Source organism: Peromyscus californicus, unplaced genomic scaffold (genome assembly GCF_007827085.1).
Source record: "Peromyscus californicus insignis strain IS unplaced genomic scaffold, ASM782708v3 Scaffold_14__1_contigs__length_90479793_seg_2, whole genome shotgun sequence".
Lineage (NCBI taxonomy): Eukaryota > Metazoa > Chordata > Mammalia > Rodentia > Cricetidae > Peromyscus > Peromyscus californicus.
The window spans coordinates 22,816,969-22,839,115 of record NW_026294436.1 but is presented as its reverse complement, the minus strand read 5'-3'; the positions used below and the strand labels follow the sequence as shown (position 1 = coordinate 22,839,115).

Genomic DNA, 22,147 nt, shown 5'->3' with positions numbered 1-22,147 from the left:
CTGTCCCTGGGTCAGCCCTGGTCCCTTCTAGCACAAGCTCAACACGGCAGCCACAGTGATTTCGTCAGATCTCATATCTGAGCGTGCCTGCACCTTCCAAAGAGCTCTTCGCCATCTCAGCGATCTGACCACAGCTTGTTAGCCCTGTTCTGCCCCATTCCAGCCACAAGGGCCTTCTGCTGTTCTCTGCATTCAGCAGGCACACTCCTCCTACAGGCCCTTTATACATTCTCCTTTTGCTTTCCAACAGTGTCTGTCATAGCGACAAGGCTTACTCCTTTGCTCTATTCAGATCTCGGCTCCATTACGCTCTTAGTACCACCCTCTCGTTCCCTTCCACGCTCCCTCCTTACCCACTTTGATTTATCACCATGCATTCTGTCATGTGGTAGATTTATCATCTGCTGCCCACTACAGTTTGGTTCCCTGCTGTGCCTCGAGCACCCATACAAGGCACGTAGAGGCATTCGGGAAGTGTTTAGTAAGTGGCATAAAGGACTGACTTCTTAGAGGAGCCGCCTTTTCAGTCCTTTAGGTTAACATCTCAAAAGTGGAGAGCTCACCCTTCCACGACTTGATCAAAACCTTTAGTGCGTTCCTATAAAGTGAGTGGGCTCATGAGGTTCACAGCCTCCCCAGCCTTGTCCGGCCCCCTTCTCTCCTCTGCATGTCCATATAGATCTATTGAGACATCCCAGCACGTCTGACCTCTTCACATCCTCTCCCACATATCTCCAGAAGTTTCCCTGCCTGGGCTTGTTACCCTCTTCAACTCCACTGCTACCTCCTACACCTCCCCCAACTCGGCCGCAGACAACCTCGGCTGGACACTGAATTCTTTCTTTTCTTTTGGTTTTTCGAGACAGGGTTTCTCTGTGTAGCTTTGTGCCTTTCCTGGATCTCGCTCTGTATCCCAGGCTGGCCTCGAACTCACAGAGATCCGCCTGGCTCTGCCTCCTGAGTGCTGGGATTAAAGGCGTGCGCCACCACCGCCCGGCTGACACTGAGTTCTTCATGTCTGCTGTGTTGGCATACTCGGATCCACCCGGTACCCCAGGTACCATTCTGCTCTGGAGGATACAACTTCTCGGAGGCAGAAGACTTGTCCTTCCACCGTTCTAACCCCCAGGGTGCCATACTGCACTTGCCATGGGTACCCCATAAACACTGCGGACTGAACAGGAGCCCTACCCCAGTGAGGTCTCTGCCCCCGCCATACTCACATCGATCTCACTCAGGATGACGTCAATGATGCTGCCGATGACAATCAGGAAGTCAAACACATTCCAAGGGTCTCCAAAATAGCCCTGGGAAGGAAGGTCATGAGAGAGCAGGGGCTGAGCTGTGGATAGAAGCAGCTCTGACCGCCAACAGGGGTGGGGTGGGGTGGTGAGGGGGGCACCCATCAAGGTGCTGGGCAGGCCAGGGTTCCAGCATCCCAGCTCTTCTCTCTTTCTGACTTCTGATTTCTAATTTTCTTCCCCTAGAACATCAGTGGTAGGGGGTTGTTGGGAGCTTAGTCTAGATGGGAATCTCACCTCCAGAGCCCCACTTAAAACTCCTGCCAGAGGCCGGGCAGTGGTAGTGCATGCCTTTAATCACAGCACTTGGGAGGCAGAGCCAGGCAGATCTCTGTGAGTTCGAGGCCAGCCTGGTCTACAGAGCAAGATCCAGGACAGGCACCAAAGCTACACAGAGAAACCTTGTCTCGAAAAACAAAACAAAACAAAACAACTCCTGCCAGAGCTTGATGGCACAGAACTGGATTGGATTGGGTTGAGACCGTGGGAATGGATTCGAGAGCCAAAGAAACAAAGCAAGATCCTAGTTCGAGGCCTATGCTTCAGAAGCAGAAAGGGAGGCAAAGATGGGAACGGATCCACAGATGCAGTGCCCAGAATCTGTGAGCAGCCCAAGAGCAGGAGTCTAGGTTGAAGGGCCTTTAGTAGAAGAAGACCCAAGTCTCTCGTCCCAGGCCACAGCAGGTCCTCTGTCCCCATGGCTCAGTCACTCACCCTGGGCTTGAATGCAATGAGCTTGAGGACCATCTCCAGGGTGAAGATGATGGTGAAGGCCACGTTGAGAATGTCTGAGATGTGGTTCATCTGTTCCGACTGGTTGTAATGCTGAAGAGGCAACATGGGAGAGGTGGGCTGGACGTACCAGCTCCAGATGGCAATCCTAGATCCCTTCTCTCTGTGGGCAGCCCCTCCTGTCCACCCCGGGGCCCACTTCTCACCGAGTTTTATCTCGGCAAGCTGGAAGACTAGTCATCCCCTGACTCCCACCAGATCTTAAGAATACCTTTCATGCCTATTCCACCCCATAATAGACAGTGATAAAGGACAGAGTGGAGGTTCAACAGGCGCAAGGTCGACCAAGTATGGCTTGGGGCTGCAAGGCCAGATATCATTTACACATTGGTCCTGGGTGACCAGAATTGGCAGTCTCCTAGGCAGGGCTTTGCATAGTCATTATAGAAGAGGACTAAAGAGAAGACCCCATGGGTTCTGGGTTGACATCACCACTGTCCAGTGGACACAAAGCTAGCCAAGTTTCCTATATCCTATACGCCAGTGATGGGGATGGAGAGACCCTTCAGTTGACAGCCTTGGCTTCTGTGACCGCCTCTATGGACCACCTGAGACTCTCCTTCTTTTTTTAAAAGTTGATGAAATTCCAATGTCTTCTACAGAACCTTCCGAGGTAGGCGAGAAGGGTCTGCTGATTGCCCTACCCCTTACAGCTGCTGCCCAACTCAGCCCCCAGAAACTATTACTTATATTCCTCTACATGACCAGGGTCTGTAGCCCAGTGAGTCCCCTCCCAGGTCTCCATGAACCTACAGTGCGTGGTCCTATCATCGTGTTCTTGTGAAACATTCCCCCACAGGCTTGTGTCTTTGAACATGTGGTCCCCAGACTGTGGTGCATTGGGAGGAAATAGGTCACTGGGGTAGGCCTTGAGGTTTATAGCTAAGCCTTGCTTCCCACCCTGTCTCTGCTTCCTGGTCTGCAGAGAGGGAAGCAGCTGCTGCGTGTTCCTACCACCATGCAGCAGCCTTTCAGTCTGTATTGTATCCCCTCCAGTCACGAGCCAAAATCAACCTCTCACTCCTCAGGTGCTTCATGTAAGGTGTTTGGTCACAGCTATGAGAAAAGCAACTAACATATATTAAGTATCTCTTGGGCTCCTAGGAGCAGGGAGTCTAGCTGTGAAGTTGTATTATAAAGGGTGTAAGAGACCAGATGTTTAATTAAATAGCAAGATATGATCGATGAAGAGGTGGCTTCTCTCCTAAGCGGGCCGCCTGTCTTGTGAATCCTAAAGCTATTTTTCTTGGGGTCAGAGCCGAGTTTCCGAACAACCCAGCCGTCCAGATTTGCAACAGTGAAGGGAAAACAGAGAACCCGTGTTCTGCTTCCTGCGCATCCTCCTTGCCTGTAGCATCCATCTCCTGTTTGCAGAATTGCCATCCCATCTAGCTGGAGGCTTGAATTAGCTCCTTAACAAATGAACCATCGGGGACAAGGCTGGGATCAGTTCACTCCTGTATCCTGCAGCAGGTGCTCTAGGAATACCGACTGGGATGAACTGGGGACTTCTCGGCATCCCTGCCCCGCCCAGGCCCTAGGTCTTGGTCAGTCCCCCAAATCCTTACCTGCATGCCTAGGCAGATAGTGTTGAGCATGATGAGGGCAAACATCAGGTATTCAAAGTAGGAGGAAGTGACGACGTACCACACCTGATACTGGTATGGGTTTTTGGGGATGTAACACCTCAGTGGGCGGGCCTTCAGGGCATACTGTACACATTGGCGCTAGAACACAATAACAGAGGAGAGGTCAGCGCCAAGAGGCCCATCCCTCCCTCTCTGTACCTATGGTCATGGAGTTGTAGGAAGCCTGGTGTGCGGCGTAGGAACAGCTGTGGCCAGGCGCTAAGGAACTGGCTGAGGAAGTCGGAATGACTGGGCATCTTGAGTGATCGTGACTCCTTTTGATCACAGCTGCAGCCCAGTGCAGAGGTTCTGAAAGGCTTTCTCTCGGGACAACAGGCAAGGTCCAGAAGAAAGCCCTTCCCCCATACCAGTGCGAACTGATTCAGGTTGCAGGCAAATGGGGTCCACAGACTAGGCCTGGGCCTGGGTGGGGCCTCTCTTCACGGGCCTGTGGGACTCTGCTGCCCATCTCTGGCAGATGGCTCAGTACCTGGTTCTTGTCGAGCTCACAGTTCTTATACTCCGTCTCCCCCTGTTCCTGGAAGGTGACGATGACAAAGCCCACGAAGATGTTCATCATGAAGAAGGCAATGAGGATGATGTAGATGATGAAGAAGATGGCCATCTCCACCCGGTTGTTGTAGATGGGGCCTGCGTCCTCCTCATTGGAGTCTATGGCCTTGTACAGTAGCCTTGGGGTAGGCAGAGAGGAGAGGCTAAGTAGGGTTGGGATAATGAGGCTGAGATCCGGGCCAGGAAGGTGGGTGCTATCCCATTGGCCACAGGAGCCAAAGCAACTTTCTGGATAGCCAAGGAACGAGAGAGAAGGCAGAACTGGTTTAGGGAAGACTAGAACCCACCCTGTCACAGTCCTGCCACTCCAGGGGACATCTTAACTACCCTCAGCGAACCATTAAGACTCCCCTGTGGGGAGAGAGGCATGCATTTGTGGGGGATTGGACATATTCTGTCAGAGTCCTCTGGTTAGGCTGCCTGAGGAGTGGCATGAGTCAGTGGGTTGGTTGAGCACAGCTACAGGCCGGCGTGGGATAGTGTGGGGGGGGTCTGCTTCTTTCTTGGTACTACCCTAACTGTGCCCATAATGGACCCAGACCCCAAGCCTTACTCACTGAGGCCACCCCTCGAAGGTGGAGACGGTGAAGAGTGACATCATTGCCGAGAGCACATTGTCGAAGTGGAAGTCATTGTGCATCCACTGGCGGGGACGCAGCTCTATCTGGGTGGGGTCTCCGTCCTTGTAGATGTAGTAGTAGCCCCTGACACAGGGAGGCCCGGTTACTCCACGGTGTGGCTGGGATACCTCAACCACACCCACGTCCCCTGGGCCCTGGGTCGTGAGTGTGCCAGAGAAACGCCAGAGTTATCGGACAGAGAGGAAGGACACTGTTGGGCATTCCCTCCCCACAGCTACCGACGGCCCGGGCTTCCGTAAGCTGGTACCCCAATGCCCGTCCTGAAGGACACCGTGTGCCTCATGTGAGCCTCCCGTCCCCCTCAGCTGGCAGAGCCTGGTGTACCTGCACTCCTGCTCCGTCATCTTGGATAAGTCATTACAGCTGTAGAACTTTCCCTGCATCCAGGAGGGAAAAGGACAGACTGAGACATGGTCATAAAAACAGGGCGGGGAAGCAGGCTCTGTGGGTGCTCGGTTCCGGGGGAGAAGGGAAGGCAAGCTGTCTGGAAGGAGGAGGCTTCTCCTCTCTTACTCCGAGGGCAAGGCCGTCGTTACCCATTTTCGCGCTCCCCAGCGGCCTCCCACCCAGCCTTGCTGCCGCCTTAGATGAGCATCCGTGGTATGGCCAAGGTTGGACCTGAGGATGTAAGTACACCCAGCCCCGCCCCTTTGACAGTGGCGGCCTCTCAGTCCCCCATCTTTTTCCCTCTGAAGAAATCTCCCTCACAGTCCACACTGTACAAGGGGAAGGGCTTTCCCCCACTCCCCCGACCTTTCTTCTGCCTGTGGACAGCAAAAAGCCACTAAGGGAACAAGAGCCAGCCAGATGGACCCGCCCAGTAGGGCTCTGAGAAATTTAAATTTGTCCTCGGAGTTAGATGGGGTGTCCCAGCGCATCCCGGGACAAGGCCTGACCTCCCCCAAACTGACTTCAGCAAGAGCACATTCTTCTTTTGTCTTTATCACATGCTGAACACCTGCAAAAGGTTTTGTTTGAACAAGAGTTGAGCAAAGAGTTAAGACTGAGTTAGGTTTGAAATCCAGGAATTCTGGTCCAGCTCCTTGGAAGGCCCTGAGAGAGGAAAGCCTCAGGCAGGGGCCCAGCTGCCCTGCCTCCTTCCAGGGCTCTGTCATTTCCTCAGGGCACTCCTTCTCTGAGGTTGCCAGAGCAGAGGGTGGAGGTGAAGTAAGAGATCTGGAGGAGAAGCAGAAACTGGACCTCACTGATGCTGAGCAGGGTTCTGGGTGCTGGAAAGCAGCACCCACGAAATTTTACACAGAAAGCAATGCCGAGCCCTTTGGCATCATGTGGAGTGCATGTGACATGCGTCGAGAGTAAAATGTGATGTAAAAGGCCAGTTGTACCAGAAGTGATTCCAGCTGCTGGGTGGGCAGACCCCGAGGGCTCTGGATGAAACTAGAGCACAGATGTGGCATGCTGGAGGGTTATTGCTCTTGCATAGGGAGGATGTAAGAGCCAAAGAAAAGGTGGATCCTCATGGGTTGCTTCAGGGCATGTGTTAGTGGGCTCTTGCATGCCAGGCCTGGACTAGGTGCCTAGGTAAGAGCTATATAACACAGAGACTCTTCCCTTGGGGATTCTAGGGTCACAGGAGAAGACTGTGGGAAAAGTGGGCATCCCTTTACCACGTCCAGCTGGCTGATAAGATGTCCAGGTATTGTAAGCATTTTGGTTCCTCCAGAGCAGTGGCCAACAGGACCTCTCCTCCTTAGCGACCTTGAGAGACCAGATACTGACCACTTTCCTCAAAGCTTGTATCATGTCCTCAAGAAGGAGCGTGGATTTGCCTTTGAGTCCCTCAACCCTAGCCAAGGCCCTGGCCCATCTACGGAGAAAGTGATTCTTACATATTGGTTGACTGAATAACAGTGAGATGACATGTCTAAGGCTGCCCGAGGTTATATAATCACGAATTGGGTCATGGCAGGAAGTAGCACACTCTACTAGAGTCAGAGGCGTCTAGAAATCAAAGTTCTGTGAGAGGACGGTCCTCGAGAGAAACTGAGAGCTGTGTTCTCCCAGGGAAGTATCAGTAGGATGAGGTCAACTGCGGATGAGACACGAAGACGGCCTCTGTAGAGGCTCCTGGGTGGTGTGGATGACATCCACATCCAGACACCCCAGCCAGGACTATGGGTTGCAGAGCCTGGCTGTAGCAATGAAGGTGGTTGGGCTGGGGTGTTGTAGAGAGCCCTGACAGTGGGTGGAGGCTGGAAAGTTGGTGAGAGGAAAGATAACTGGGCCTGTGGGTTAACAGTAGTCACGATGGCAAGGGTGCCTAGAAAACCAGAGGGTAGCCACAGGCATCGCCTAGCAAACAGGCTCTGGGTGTTTCCTAATTTTGACACCATAGGTTCAAGGTCATCCGCTTTCACAATTTGGGGTCCTCTTTCTTGAGAAGAAGTGGCTGGCTTTTGTCGCCGCCTTCAAGTTGGCCAGGGAAGGGCAGCTGGGCCAGGCAGGGCCTCACCTTGAAAAGCTGGACTCCGATGCAGGCAAAAATGAACTGCAGGAGGGTGGTGACCAGTACGATGTTCCCGATGGTGCGGATGGCGACAAACACGCACTGTACCACGTGCTAGAAAGGTAGGGGGGAGTTGGTGGGCACTGGGCCTGCTGCCCCGCTGCACCCCACCATCCTGTCCACGGAACCCTGGGAATTCAAGACTCCGCCAGGCCCCCCGGGGGGGGGGAGCCAGCTGGACTGCCTCATTCTCACCCCCACAGACGGCCAAGTCGAGCCTCTGAATCCAGGACCTGAGGACCCGGAGTCAGGGCAGCAGGCCCTTCCCCCCGCTGGGGCCTCGCTCACCTTCAATCCCTTGGCTCTGTTGATGGCTCGGAGCGGCCGCAGCACCCTCAGAACTCTCAGGATCTTCACCACAGAGATGGCGCTGGACCTGCCGGGAGCAAGACGCTGTGGAGCCTGGAGGGGTGTGCTGCAGCCAGGAGCTTTTCACCTCCTACCTGGAGCTTTCCACATGCGCGCGCATGGCCTCCCTGACCACCCACCCCACCCCTCACCGATGCCACAGTCTCAAGGCTCAGAGCATTTAGCATTGCCACTTCAGCCCAGCTAAGGACTACCCAAGGGTGTTCCTAACTACAGCCCTAAGCCACCCTCCTATTTCAGCCAGGAACCCAGGCATGCACAGGGCTGGGACTCCTGCTCTGAGGCACAGGCACAGAGCACAGAGCACCCATGCACTGGGACTGGGCCCTGCAGGCACAGAGCACAGAGCACCCAGGCCCTGGGACTGGGCCCCGCCCCTGCTTACTCGAGGCCCATAGAAATGAGCGACACAGCCACCACCAGCAGGTCCAGGATGTTGAAGTAGTTGCGGCAAAAGGAGCCTTTGTGCAGGAAGGCTCCGTAGGTGGTCATCTAGAGAGAGAGGCAACATCTGGAGCCAGCAGCTGGAGGAGCAGGCCTGCCCCTCCTAGAGAAGGGTTTCCCACCACAGTCTGCTCAGGAAGGTGCCCGCTGTATCAGGGAGTGTCATGTTATCAACTCCCCCTGTTATCTGCTTCAGATAAACCCTGGGCACTTCCAGAGCACCTGTGCCAGTCTCTGCCCTCAGAGGGGAGGTCCTTTCCTCCATATGTCTTCATGTGCCTTGGCGTCTTCTCCTTCACAGGAGGGGGAAGCCTGGCTGGCCCTGCTCCCGGGACTCACACTCACTACCTCATATTCACTTCCTCGATGGTGTAGCTTGATTTCAAAGTCTAATTCTAATACCCCACTTTTGAAGTCTTCCTTGAGCTCTGGGTAGCTGCCTTATCCCTCTGCCCAATTGTCAATGGTGGAAGCACTAAAGAGGGAGCACTCCTCCCTCTGCTCCACTGTCAATGGCGGAAGTGCTGGAAAGGGAGCACTCCTCCCTCTGCTCCACTGTCATTGGCAGAAGTGCTGAAAAGGGAGCACTCCTCCCTCTGCTCCACTGTCAATGGAGGAAGTGCTGAAAAGGGAGCACTCCCTCTGCTCTACTGTCAATAGTGGCAGTGCTGAAAAGGGAGCACTCCTCCCTCTGCTCTGTGCTGGTCCTTACATACAGTCACCCTCTCCTCTTCTATTGGAAGAGACAAAGGCCTGTGGCTCTGGGTTCCAGTTGCAGATGGAGCCTCCCCCTGCTCATCAGAGCCCGCTACTGTGATGAACTGAATCCAGCGCTCCCACCTCAGGAGCAGGCACACAGCGCTGTGTTGTAGAAACCCAAACCAGGGCAGTGGTCCTTTCTTTAGATAAGAGAACTGCTTTCTGTTATCTTAGTCGATAACCTGGGACCCCTTTATTCACCCCAAGGTGACCTTAAGCTTCTGTTCTTCTTGCCTTACCTCTTGACTGAGCAGATTACAGGCATACCCCACCAGGCCTGCTTTCACACAGTGCTGGGAATCCAAGCCAGCTCTTTATATTAGGCAAGTATGCTCAATGGAGCCACATCTCCAGCCCATGTGAGAGTAAACTTTTAACAAATTTTCAAAAGCTGGCAATTCCTGATTTGTAAAAACCCTTTGCCTTTTATGTGGCAGCGCAAGGTGTGGCACTGGGAGCCCCCCTCCCCTCCAAAGTTAGAGGGCATTTCCAGACTTGCAGCTTGCTTCTCCAAAGAGCTAGACCCCAAAGCACATGGCCAAGATGGAGCAAAGCCAGTCTACAAGGCTGCTGAACTCTCTCTAGGACACTCCCCCACGGTCACTTCTTTGGGAACTCTAGGAGGATAAGAACTTGCCTGGTACTTGCAGCAAAGGTCTAAGGGCCAGTCCCAACTCCCAGGCCCACTTCAGGCTAACCGTGTCTTCCATGTGGAAGATCTGCGCTTTTCTGAGAGGTAGTGGCCCCAGGCGGGTCATAGTTCTTGTCTCCAGCCTTTCATTCAGTCACCTGCCCCCTTGCCTTACTTCCCTTTGCTCAGGAGCCCTGTGTGGTCTCCTGTACCTGATGAGTCTTCCTTACCGTTATTCACCTCTATCTTCTTCTCCTCCCATCCCTCCGGAGTGTCCCCCAGCGCGTCACTGTGTATAAACTGGAGCCACACGTCCCAGAGACACTTGGTGCCCAGCCATGTCTGTCCTGCAGCCTTCACTCACCTTGAGGACAATCTCCACAGTGAAAACCGCAGTGAACACGTAGTCAAAATACTCAAGGATCTGGAGGTGGGAACAAAGGCAAGGCAGTCAATGAGAGAATTGGCCAAGCAATGGTTCCACCACAACCATCGTCACCACCATCACCACCATTACCGCCACTGCCAATCATTGTCACCATCATCATTACCACCACCATTACTACTATCATAATCATTACCACAACCATCACCATCACCACCGCCACCATTATCGTTAACATCACTACCTCATCACGTCAATATCATCACCATTATCAACAACAGCATCCCCCCCACCACCATCACTATCATTACCGTTACTAACATCAGTACCATCATCACCATTATCATCACCACACTCTCGATACCACCCTCATCACATCATTACCACCTTGACCACCATCACCATCGCCAGCACCAGCCCTATTCAGGGCAGGCAGTCAGAGCCTATCTTGCTTCTGCTATGGCAACACTGTTCAGAAACTGCAGGGGGAAGTCCCAGCCCTCCAGAAACTCTGATGCCTACATGCTTACGGCCACATAGAACTTGGGCCCCAGAGCGGGGCAGGGCAGGTGAGGCCTAGCGTGGAGGAGGATGCTGAACCAGCTGAAGGGGTTGCCATCACCTGGTTCCTCATGGACTCGGCCCGGATGGGGTCCTCAGCGGCCAGCGCAGCACTACTGAGCAGGATGAAGAGCAGGATGAAGTTGGTGAACCAGGTGGCATTAACAATGCGGTGACAAAGGACACGGATCCTGGTGGGGCAGGTTGGGAGGGTGAGAGCCGTGAGATGCTAGAAGTCCAGGCCTCACTACCTTCTGTCCCACAGAGGGACACTGAATCCACTCACTGTCCCCCACAGTCAGGGAGTCAGGGTAGCCCTACATCCACATGATCCCTTGGCTGAACACGCAGGACTTGGCGCCCACTTCGTTCCTTCAGTCTTAGTCCCATCTCCCAACTGAGCCCCTTCATCCCCTGTTCCCTCGACCAGTACCCATGAGGATGCTCCAGCCAAGAATGGGACAGGCTGATCCTCCCTGGGGCAGAAGAAACCCCGTGAAGTCTGCTTATTCCAAAGCTGAAGACTGTAATAATGAAAACTCCAGCTCTCCCCACACCTCATCTCCTCGCCCTACCTAAAACTGTCCTTAGAACTAGCCATCACGGTCCCTCTTAGGTGTAAGTAACTGATAAAAAAACTTAAAAGTACGATTTCTCCCAGAAATACTAGCATTTTTATTCATTTTAAAGGTATTTTATTTTTGTTATATGTTAGGCATTGAAACCAGTACCTCGTGCATATTAGGCAATATTGAAGCTACCCCCCTAGCTCAGTGCTAGCATTTTTAGACAGAGCCCAAGACTGTAACCTAAGGAATGAGTTGTGCATGAGGTAACCAAAGAGAGGGAGCGTCAAGAGTAGACCTCTTCAGGGAGGGAAGCCACTGTCTCCGAGGGCCTCATCCGCTACCCCGCATGGCTGCCAAAGCACTACCTACTTATTGGTGGGGCTGAAGATGAAGAAGGAGCTGGCCTCTGGAATGGGCACTGCTTTCTCTTTCAGCTGCAGCTCGGCCAGAGGGCGTGGCCGGGGGCTTATTGGGATCTCAGGCTCATCTTCCTCGTCGTCCCCTGTGGGGAGAGGGAAAGAAATAAGGGGTGTTTTCAAACCTCGCTAGGCCCTTAGCTTCTGTGCTCAGAGTCCTCCTAGGAGCTTCCGAAGCCGCTAAGCAAAGGCCAGTTTGGGGCCGTGGGCATTATTAGCAGGGTACAGCCTGGGCCTTCCCCTTTTGGTACACAGTGCACAATCTAGCTCAGAAGTTCCCCCCAACCTTCCGCAAGTAGGGCTGTGAGCAAGACTGAGGGGTCTGGTCGGGCGTGGTGGCACATGCTTTTAATCCTGGGTTAGGATTCTAAAAACAATAATTTCTAGCATGGGCAGAATGGAGCCAATATTCTTGAGCTTTGGCCAGGATCGTGGAACTGAGGTGAAGCAGAAAGCAGAGAGGAGGAAAAAGATATTCCAAGCGTGTGCCTAAAGGGCTCTGCTTGGTTCTCTCCACCAACAGTGCCTCCTCCCCACCCTGTCAACCCGGCCGAGACCCTAGGGCATGCCAACGGCGCCTGATTCTGCTCTCTCCATGGCAGAGACCTGTGGGCTCCTCAACCTACCCAAATCACATCCCCACTCCTCTCCATCCTAAGAGGCCCCACCTCCTCCCCAAGATGACACTCCCATCTGCCCGGCCCGCCACGGCTGTTTAATTGCAGAGAAGGTTCATCCTTAGCGTTAGCATCTTTGCCGCTCCTCTTAATCCTTTATTCCTTTGTCTGTGTTTGTTTTGTTAACTTTATTGCATATATTCCCCCCACACACACACCCCAGTACTGGGAATTGAACCCAAGTTCTCATGTGTGAGACAAGCGTGAGGTAAGCAAGCACTCTACCACTGACCCATATTCCCATGCCTCGGCCTCTGGAGGGGCTGGAATTACAGGACTGTGCATTCGGCCAGATTGCACAGCACTTTCGTCAAAAGCCTCGTTAGCTTATTTTTGGAAGGAGGTTAGATATAAATACATTTATGGACCTTGGTAAGACCTCTCTCCAACCCACGTGTTCTCTACCCCCTGCTCTCATTGCTCTCTAGCCCCTTCCCTTTCCCCTCACAGATTTCCTACAGCTGGTGCCCTCCCATCCTCAGGCCAGCCACGTGCACCCAACAGAGGGCAGCCATTAGGTGACACAACTCCACGGGAAGCGTTCCCAATATACTACTGCGAGATATTTAAAGAAATTTCGCCAGCCTTGCTCCCCATACTTCACTTTGCAAAAACATTCCATGCAATCATTTATTCGATTTGTGGAGAGCCTACAGTGTGCCATGTGCTGCCATTCCAAGCACAGAAAGTCCAATTGGAGCTTAGAGACACTAAAGCTAACCAGCCGATTCCACAGTAAGAAGTAAAATGCTCAGAAGGACCCATAAGTGAGCTAACTGAGCCTGAGAGCACTTGTGCCCCAGGTTTTTCCAAGAGGCCGTGTGGTGCTAATCCAGCTTGGCTCTGCTTCTACCGTGTATCATGCCCTTGGTCCAGACGAGCAGGGCTCACACAGCAGCCAGGGGCGACATGCACCCGGGATGCTTGCCGCTGGTCTGCAGCTCTGTTTTACCCAACTTCCTTCCCAGGCTGCCCTTGTGGATTTTCACATGGTGGCAGTCATGGTTTCATTTCAGATACAGGATAGGGAGTGATCTGCCCCATCACCATATGAATGAAAATGCCCTTCTTTGGCTAGAACCCAGTGGGCAGGGGTGGGGGTGGGGTGGGGAACTTGCATGCCCACCAGCCCTGTGCTCTTTGAAAATTGAGTGTTCAGTACTGAAGCAGATAGCTGGAACTCAATACAGGTAAATTAAAGCATGTGTGGAATGTTATTTTTGCTATGTATACTGCAGGGAGAGGCAGGCCTGCAGGTGGCCTCCTTGTGAGGCTAGGTGACAGCTCCAGGGTCCTGGCCTCCACATGGAGAGGTCCAAGCAGGAGACACCCAACCGAGAATTCAGCAGCAGCACGTTGCCCCCTTCACCAGCATCCTGCTCCAGCCTGGGCTCTGGGATCCTTACCTGGGAAGTCAGCCGAAGGGTAGGGGTCTTTCACCTCATTGACGTTAGATTCGAACTCATCAATTTTCAGCTGTAGAAAGGAACAGTGAAGGTGATGAGGGAGCAAAAACTGATGCTTTTATTTACTGGACATCTTCTGGAGGGCCGCTGTTCAGCTTCCTGAATGTTCTCTATAACCTGAGAGGCGGGTGGTAGCTGGGAAGAGAAGCCAGGCCCAGCACAGTAGACAGCTTGTTCAAGCCTGTGCTGGGCAAAACGAAGGCTTTAGTCAGTCTTAGACTGCCTTCACTGTGTGTTCCCTTCTCTCTCTACAGAAGAACTGAGCTCCCCAGGCCAAGATGCCCAGCCTCTCTGCAGCCCAGGACCCTGGCTCCTGACTCTCTTTCCTCACTCTCCACAGTGGTGAGCAGGGCCTATGCAAGGCGGGGCTAGCAGGAGTGCAGGGCCAGGCTCTTAGTAGAACTGTGGGTGGGCAGGTGGGCTGCCTTCTTGCTCTGCACAGGACTCCAAGGAAGTCTGGCTCCCATGCTGAAGGGCCTGTGCCTTTCCACACAGGAGTCCCCGGAAGAGATGTGGGCTCTCCCTCCTACAGAAGCAAGAGGATGTTGTTTCCACTACCCTATGTCTCCTTCCTATCCCTAAAGTGCCCCGAGTAGCATGGGGAGTCAGGGACTCTCAGAGGCTCTCCGGCCAGCCTGCAAAGGGCTCACCTTGGCGGTGGTGGGGATGCCTTCACCCTTGAACTTCTGCTCCAGCTTCTTAGCCATCGTGGACTTCTCTTCTTCTGACTTGTCTGGGAGCCCCCTGGAGTGAAAACCAAGGAAGTCCAAAGTGGAAGCTGTAAGCATGGTTTCAGGGCTGACAACTCCCTCAGGAGGATTTCACACCAATGGCTCAGGGGACTCAGGGAATGAGCAGCACTAGCCAAATAAGAAGGGAGTAGCCCTGGGCAAGCCTTTCCTCTGTGGTAAAAGGTGTGAAGGTGTGAGCCTCTACTCAAGCTAGATTCTCAGTGGTCATCCATAGTCGGTGTTTGTTCCAGTGAGTGGGGAGTGGCTTTGCACCTGTTTTATTTATTTATTTTTTGTTTGTTTTTCCGAGACAGGGTTTCCCTGTGTAGCTCTGGAGCCTGTCCTGGAACTCACTCTGTAGCCCAGGCTGGCCTCGAACTCACAAAGATCTGCCTGGCTCTGCCTCCTGAGTGCTGCGATTAAAGGCATGCGCCACCACCGCCCACCACACCTGTTTTATGTAGGATTCAGAATGGAATTATGGCCTGTCTAACTTCCAAGCCTGGAAATGGCTGGGGCCTTTGCCAGTTTCTCCTCCCTAGCTCTTTCCACCTTGCTTCCAGGAAATGGGCATCCCATTCCTGCAGGCATGTGTGTTAAAAGAAGCAGGCTCCAGGCTGAAGTTCAGTTACCCAAACTGTGATCCTCCCAAACCCAGCTGCATTAGCACTGCCTGGGAACTGGCTAGAAAGTCAAGCCTTCATCCATCCCACCCGGTTCAGGCCGGTTGACACAGACTGCATTCCAGACAACCTCCAGATGGTTCATTTGCAATTTGAATTTGGGAAACACTATCCAGAAAAAAACCTATCCCACGTCTACTCCCAGAGGCACCAGGCACAGAGTGACATGACCAATCACAGATGGACAGATCTGCAGAGAACTGAGAAGTCAACCCCTACTTCACGGTAGCCCGAGGCTCCAAAAATACTGACTCCCTCCAAGAGGTACAGTGACTCAATAGCAGGACCGTGAGGAGGGAAGAAAAAAATGTTAGAACCTCCTGGGCTCGATCATCGTATTCCTTGAGGTCTGTCTAGAAGACCAACTTGCCTCTGGCTTTGCCCAAAGAACACTACACTTGGTGTAACTTCAGAAGGCCCGAATGTCCTGATGGGAGAAGCCTGCCCACAAGAGCGGGTGTCATGTGGCCTCTGCTCATCTGGCTCAAGGCAGGGACACCCCCCAATACCCCCTACCCCCCCACCCCCGCTCAGAGCTTAGAGGCCACGGCCACAGCCACGGCCAGCGTTCTAGTTCTCACCCGGAAGACAGCACTCACTTAGACATCTTCCTGCGCTTTCTCTCCTCCGCCTTGGCCTTCTGGGCAGAAGTCAGACTCTCCGCCTCTGCCAGGTTGTCCACAGCGATAGCCAGGAAGACGTTGAGCAGGATGTCTAAAGGTCAGCTAAGGAGCCTTGAGTTGTGGTGGAAGGCAGTTTCTGGGACAGGAGTTTTGCCTGCCCGTGTGTTTCAAGGCCTTAATCCCTGAGGAGGGCAGTTTCTTGACAGAGCTACACCCTTGGGAAGACAGGCCCAGGAGCATAGACGGGTCCTCAGAGAGGCTTGCCTGCAGAGGGGGCCTGAATCCACCATAGCCTTTGAGCCTTATTCTCCGTCTGCCAGAGCAGATCCCAGCTGCTGAGTGAGGCAAAGCAGGGGCCATTGACTTCATCTCTGCCCACTCACCGTGGTGCCAGATTCCACAGCACAGCATCGACCGTCAGGCCATTAGCATCTCTCTGCCCATCTCCTTCACTCTCCTCTCTGCTTATCTCACCTATTGGCCTATCCTAGCTTAATCTTCCTGGTCCCAGAGCTCAGGCGGATCCCTGGTCACAGCTTTGGGTCGGCTTCAGTTGTTAATCTGACACACTTGGGAAGAGGGAACCTCCATTTCGGAACTTCCTCCATCGGACTTGCTTGTGGGTATATCTGTGGGGCATGTTTTAAAACTCTGATTGATGTCGGAGGGCCCAACCCACCCTGGGCAGGTGGTCCTGGGTTGTACAAAGAAGGTAGCTGAACAAGTCAGAGGGATAGGGCTAGTAAGCAACATTCCTCCAAGTGGTTCCTAACCTTTGGGTCGTGACCCCTTGGGGGGTTGAATGATCTTTTCGCAGGGGTCGCCTAAGACCATCAGAAAACATAGATATTTACCTGACAACTCGTAACAGTAGCAAAATTACAGTTATGAAGTAGCAACGAAAATAATGTTATAGTTGGGCGGGGTGGGGGGGTGGGGGGGTGGGGGGGGGTGGGGGGTGGGGATCACCACCACGTGAGGAACTGTATTAAAGAGTTGCAGCATTAGGAAGGTTGAGAACCATTGGGCCGTGGTCCCTGCTTTAGTTCCTGACTCCAGGGCCTTGCTTGAGTTCCTGCCCTGACGTCCCTCGATGACTGACCATGATATGGAACTGTAAGCCAGACAGTTTTTTTTCTCCTTCAAGCAGGAAGACACCTTGGTTCCTCCCGGCATGCCTCCAGCTGCTGGACCAGGCTGCCCTACCCTCTCCACTGCGAAACTGCTAAGCCCTGGGTTTCTTCCCACTTGCTTCAGGTTCCCACCAATCTCACAGCCGAGAGTCCCCATGGCTCCCCAGCATTTCCGGTGGAAAGGACTACACTGCTGCTACTATCTTTACTGTGTCCGGTTCCTCCACTCCGTGAACCTGGGAACCCCACGGACTGACTTCCTGACACATGGGGACCCCTGATCCTCCCTGCTAATCCAACTTCCCCAGTTCTTCTTTGCACCACGGCCCAGAGGGGATACAGTTGCCACAGACGAAAAGGATGATGAAGTAAATACACACGAGCACGCCGGGGTAGGAGGGGCCTCCGTAGGCCATGATGCCATTGTACATCACAGAGTTCCAGTCTTCTCCTGTCAGGACCTAGGTGGGGGGTACACAAGATGAAAGGACACATCACCCCAAAAGGCCTTTGTCACCTGTCAGCTCCCCCGGTCCCCCGGTCCCCACGGTCCAGGTGATTACTCCCTGTGGCCCTCACTGCTCCTCCTCCAGTTAGCTACAATGTTATCAAGGTATGAGTGGGCTCTGGAGAGGAGCACAAGACGGAAGGGCTGCCTGGAATGGCTGGAAAAAGTCTTATCAAGCCTCTTCAAGGCCAAGTTTGATCATGGGGCCACCACTCTGATCTTAATCCCCAGGCTGAAGTGGACTACACTCAGCCAGGCCTCTGTTATTCTGGCCTCCAAAAATAGTACCACTGTCAAGTCCCTTGAAAAGCACCATCCCTGGCCAGCCAGTGAGGTAGTGAGCGGAACAAGGGCAGGACGAAGCCATCTCCAGGGCAGACTGGTTGTCCCCTACCACTCCTGCTGGTATGGCACGGTAGAGTGACTTGTGAGATGCTGCTGACGTGGAAAGGAACATTTCCATGCTCAACACTAAGAAAGCTCCTCTGGGAGCCTGCGGCTCTGAAGGTCACTCTCTGAATCGCCGCAGCCATGATCCCTTGAGTGGTTTCTCATAGACAGGTAGCCCCTCTGCCTCTCCTGTGAGAAATGGGTCTCAGATGCCTGTGGTTTTCCCAGCTTGCAGAGGGAGCTCTCAGCTTGTCTGACTTTTTCCTAGAGCTGTGAGCAGCACACCTCCGACTTCCAGTCTACCCCAAGTGTTTACATCAGCTGCTACAGCACTGTGCCAGGCACCAGGGACCAAAAGAAACAGACAGACTAGGCATCATAAGGCACAGCTCCAGGGAAAGAGACAAGTATCATAGTATTGCAATGGCCCAAGGTACAGGCCATAGGGAGTGAGAAGGACGTTGAATTTAACCAACAGGTCAGAGAAAGGCTTCCTGGCGGAGGTGATGTTTTCCCAGACATTGAAGCAGGGCTCAAGAACCTCCCAGAACGAGGGCTTCCCAGACAGAACACCTACCTGGAAGACACTGATGAGGGCCTGGGGGAAGCTGTCAAAGTTGCTGCGTCGTACTTCTGTGTCTTCGAAGTCAAACCTGCCTCCAAAGAGCTGCATGCCCAGCAGGGCGAAGATGTTGATGAAAAGGAAGAGAAGCAGCAGCAGAGAGGCGATGGAGCGGATGGAGTTGAGCAGCGACGCCACCAGGTTGCTCAGCGATGTCCAGTACCTGCGGAAGAGGAGCAGCAAGGTGGGGGCTGGGCAGGGCCTTCTCACTGCTTCTCCCGAGCCCGAGCCCAGGAGGGCTGGAGGCCAAGACTGGGGACATAACAGAGAAGGGCTCTGGCTGAATCCCTGGCTTCCTGGTGCATGCCTCTTGGTGAACGTCTGTCTGTCTGCCTTCGTTCCTATTCCATACTCCTAGGTAGGGCTAGGGATGACCTTCCATCCTCACTATGTACACACTATGAGAGTAAAGACCTGTGCTCATGCCAGTGCTGGGCAAATGTTTAAGAACATCATAGAGCTGGGCCATCGTGGCGCACGCCTTTAATCCCGGCACTCGGGAGGCAGAGCCAGGCAGATCTCTGTGAGTTCGAGGCCAGTGTGGTCTACAGAGCAAGATCCAGGACAGAAACCAAAACTACACAGAGAAACCCTGTCTCAAAAAAAAAAAAAAAAAAAAAAAAAAAAAAAAAAAAAAAAAAAAAAAGGAACATCGTAGAACCCCTTCATTGGTGATTTCAGTTGCCTGGAGCCGGTGGAGGAGAGCCTTAATTCCTATAAATGCAGTGCTGTGATACATTTCCAGAGAAAGACCGTAGTCACAAAGATTATTACAAGACATTATAATTGTGATTTTTGTATTGGTGTTAATTGTTTAGGAAAAGGTATGAGGTATTTAAGGCACAGCACCGTTACAGTTTCAAGCACCGACTGGGGCCTTGACAAATCCCCGTAGAAGGGAAGAAGCTCAAATGAAATTGTGTCCTTTCCCCTCTCTGTCTGGTCTGCCCACCCACCCACCCCCAACCCTCACCTGCCCAGTGTCCCCTTTCTTTCTTTTCTCTACCCCTCCCACATTATTCTCTCTGTGTCTTCCTTCCATCTCCCAGGGCTTCCCTTTCCTCCTTTCTTCCTCTTTCTGCCCCACCCCCTTCGCAGATCATAGTGAGACACAAGAGAAAATGGGCATCAAGCGGTGTGAGTGGGATTTATCTTCCCCAGAGGGCAGTGATTTAAGGAGAAAAAGGAGTTCTCGGCCAGGCCAAGACCAGACTTGGTCAGCCCCTGCAGCATCAGCCTCTGGTGGGGGGTGGGCACTGCCTGCACTCACTTGGTGATCTTGAAGAGCCTCAGGAGACGGATGCAGCGGAGCACGGAGATGCCCAGGGGCGCCATGGCTCCCGACTCCACCAACAGAATCTCCAGGATGCCGCTGCACACCACGAAGCAGTCGAAGCGGTTGAAGACGGACATGAAGTACTGGCGCAGGCCCAGTCCATACATCTTCATCAGCATCTCAATGGTGAAGAGGGCCAGCAGCACACGGTTGGCGATATCTGCAGAGGGTAGCAGGGCCCCAGCACGGCTTCTTCCCCTCCTCGGCCTCCTAGCCTCTGCCCCCAGATGAGCCTCTGCCAGCACGCATGCCCTCCCTACCTTTCCAACCCACTTAAGCCCTTTTGATTCCCAGGACCTAGGAAAGGGCCAGCAAGATGGCTCAGCAGGTAAAGGTGCTTGCTGCTAAGCCTGAGGACCTGGGTTTGATTCCCCAGAAGCCATATGGTGGAAGGAGAGCTCCCCTCCACAAAACCAATCAATCATCAATCAGAAATGTAAACCAATAATAACAACGACCTGGTGAAAAACCTGGTGAATTTTGCCCATCCAAAGAACCTAAATCTATATTTCCAGCAGGGTAATCCATACCCGCGTTAGCAGGAAGAAAGTTGCATAAGTTCGCATAGGTCCACCCTTCTTCATTAAACATCGTCTGTTTTCCTGGTAGAGAGTGGGTGGGCTTCACTAAAGGCAATCTGCTCTCGCGTGCTTTGCCGAGCCCCCATCACTTCCTCCTTACAAATCGTCTCCTTGTGTTCACTTATCCAGCTCTAGGGTCAATTCCACGACGCCAAATCCAGCAGATACAGACTTTCACGTACTTGCTTTCCTACAATTCTGTTCACCGTCTGCATGCTCTTTCAAATGCCCTCTCTCCACCACTCTGGCTTCTGTGACACCACATTCCTTGGGGTTTCCCTGAAAGGCACTCCTGCCTTCTCCTAATTCCCTCTGCCCTGCATTCTTTACCAAGTCCCTGGTGATGTTCTATGATCACAGATCCAACACTGCTCTTGCCAAAGATGCCCACCTCTAATTTTCCAAAGACCCAGCCTCTCTATTGCGACCCAGACTCAGTTTTCCATCAGCTTCTTTGACACTACCCATTAGAATGTCTCAAAGGCACCTCAAACTCAATATGCCCAGCACCACAAGGGTGGATGTTGCCTATCATCTCACACTTGCCAAAACTGCCACCTTAGAAGGTAAGACCACCACCGTCTGCTGTCTGCTCAGTCTAGGAACCCCAGATCCACCTCTTGATGGGTAGTGTTCCATCTTCACACGGGTTTACTAACACTGCCCGATAATGTGTAGCACAGTCAAGGGCACTGAGGAAGACAGGCTGCAATGAATGAATGAGCAGATGGGTGCATGCATGCATCTGAAGGGCAGGTTTGTCTTCTACTCTATAAAGCTCTAGTCTCTATGTCATTCACTTTAAACTTAGTCTCTTCTGTGGTGTTTCAGCATGCCACGTTCCTGCTCAGCTCACTCATGTGCATCAGGCTGGTGACTCCTCCTCAGAGCAACTCTGTTCTTAATTTGAGTTGTAGTTTTCCTCCCATGGGAGCTCATCACTAGAGATGTTCTTTGCACAGGGATTCATATGCCTTGGCTTGAGGACATTCCTAAAAGGGTGCTTGTGTCTGCCTCTGGTGGACTCCCCCAGGGTTCTCATTGTCTTTATGGGTCTGTCTTAGTTTACTCTCCCTGCACTGTGAAAGGTGCTGCTGCAATTTGGACCCCATCCCCACACAGGACACAGGTTGGAGTTTAATTTTTCACCTGTGACATGTTTCTTCCCTCCTAGGACCCCCAGGGGAGGGAACTTCCAGACTCCTTGCCTGTCTCAATGGGCAATAACGTTTTTAGATCCCCTTACATGGAAGCAGCCTTTCCAGGCCCTGGTCTAAGCAGGTGTTCTGGTTTTTGTTCCCCACCTCACACAGGCCCAGGGTCCTGTCTCTGGTCTCTGCATAGACATGAAGAGCCCAGTTACCACCCCTGAGGGTTTAGGCCTGCGTGTCAAATGTCTCTGCAGATGAGTTCATGAGGTCCCTGCCTCTGCCACCCAGAGACTTTCTTGTTATTTATTATAGCTTCAGTGTGCAAAGTCCCCCCCACAGGTTCATGCGTTTGAACTATTGGCCCTCATCTGGTGGCGCTGTTTTATGTCAAATCTTTAAGAGGTAGAGCTTCGCTGGAGGAAGGATGTGATTGGGGCAGGGCATGGAGTTTATGGCTCTACTTCCTGTCTATTCTTGCTTCCCTGACCTGTAGGCACAATGCCACCATCCACCCCATGCTCCTGCTCCCCCTCTCATAATGGACTGGACCCCTTCTTAAGGGGCAAGCCAGAATAAACTCTTCCTTGTTTATTAGGTAATTGTCATGGCAATGAGAAGAAGAACCAATATGTCATTCCTTGAGACGCTAT

At 52.9% G+C, this 22,147-nt stretch overlaps 1 protein-coding gene across 1 annotated transcript in view; it reads right to left on the bottom strand.

Moving 5' to 3' along the window:
- The window catches only part of Cacna1s (calcium voltage-gated channel subunit alpha1 S), a 66,974-nt gene that overhangs the window by 15,613 nt on the left and 29,214 nt on the right, over positions 1-22,147 (bottom strand). The window contains exons 11-28 of the mRNA XM_052736566.1: positions 19,700-19,925; positions 18,385-18,592; positions 17,250-17,370; positions 15,753-15,867; positions 14,390-14,483; positions 13,680-13,749; positions 11,550-11,682; positions 10,673-10,802; positions 10,030-10,089; positions 8,217-8,323; positions 7,751-7,838; positions 7,409-7,516; positions 5,260-5,312; positions 4,852-4,998; positions 4,212-4,413; positions 3,662-3,820; positions 2,016-2,126; positions 1,224-1,307 (exon numbers count right to left, since the gene is read on the bottom strand). Coding sequence (XP_052592526.1) covers positions 1,224-1,307; positions 2,016-2,126; positions 3,662-3,820; positions 4,212-4,413; positions 4,852-4,998; positions 5,260-5,312; positions 7,409-7,516; positions 7,751-7,838; positions 8,217-8,323; positions 10,030-10,089; positions 10,673-10,802; positions 11,550-11,682; positions 13,680-13,749; positions 14,390-14,483; positions 15,753-15,867; positions 17,250-17,370; positions 18,385-18,592; positions 19,700-19,925 — 2,216 coding nt within the window. The remainder of the gene's footprint in view (positions 1-1,223; positions 1,308-2,015; positions 2,127-3,661; positions 3,821-4,211; positions 4,414-4,851; positions 4,999-5,259; positions 5,313-7,408; positions 7,517-7,750; positions 7,839-8,216; positions 8,324-10,029; positions 10,090-10,672; positions 10,803-11,549; positions 11,683-13,679; positions 13,750-14,389; positions 14,484-15,752; positions 15,868-17,249; positions 17,371-18,384; positions 18,593-19,699; positions 19,926-22,147) is intronic.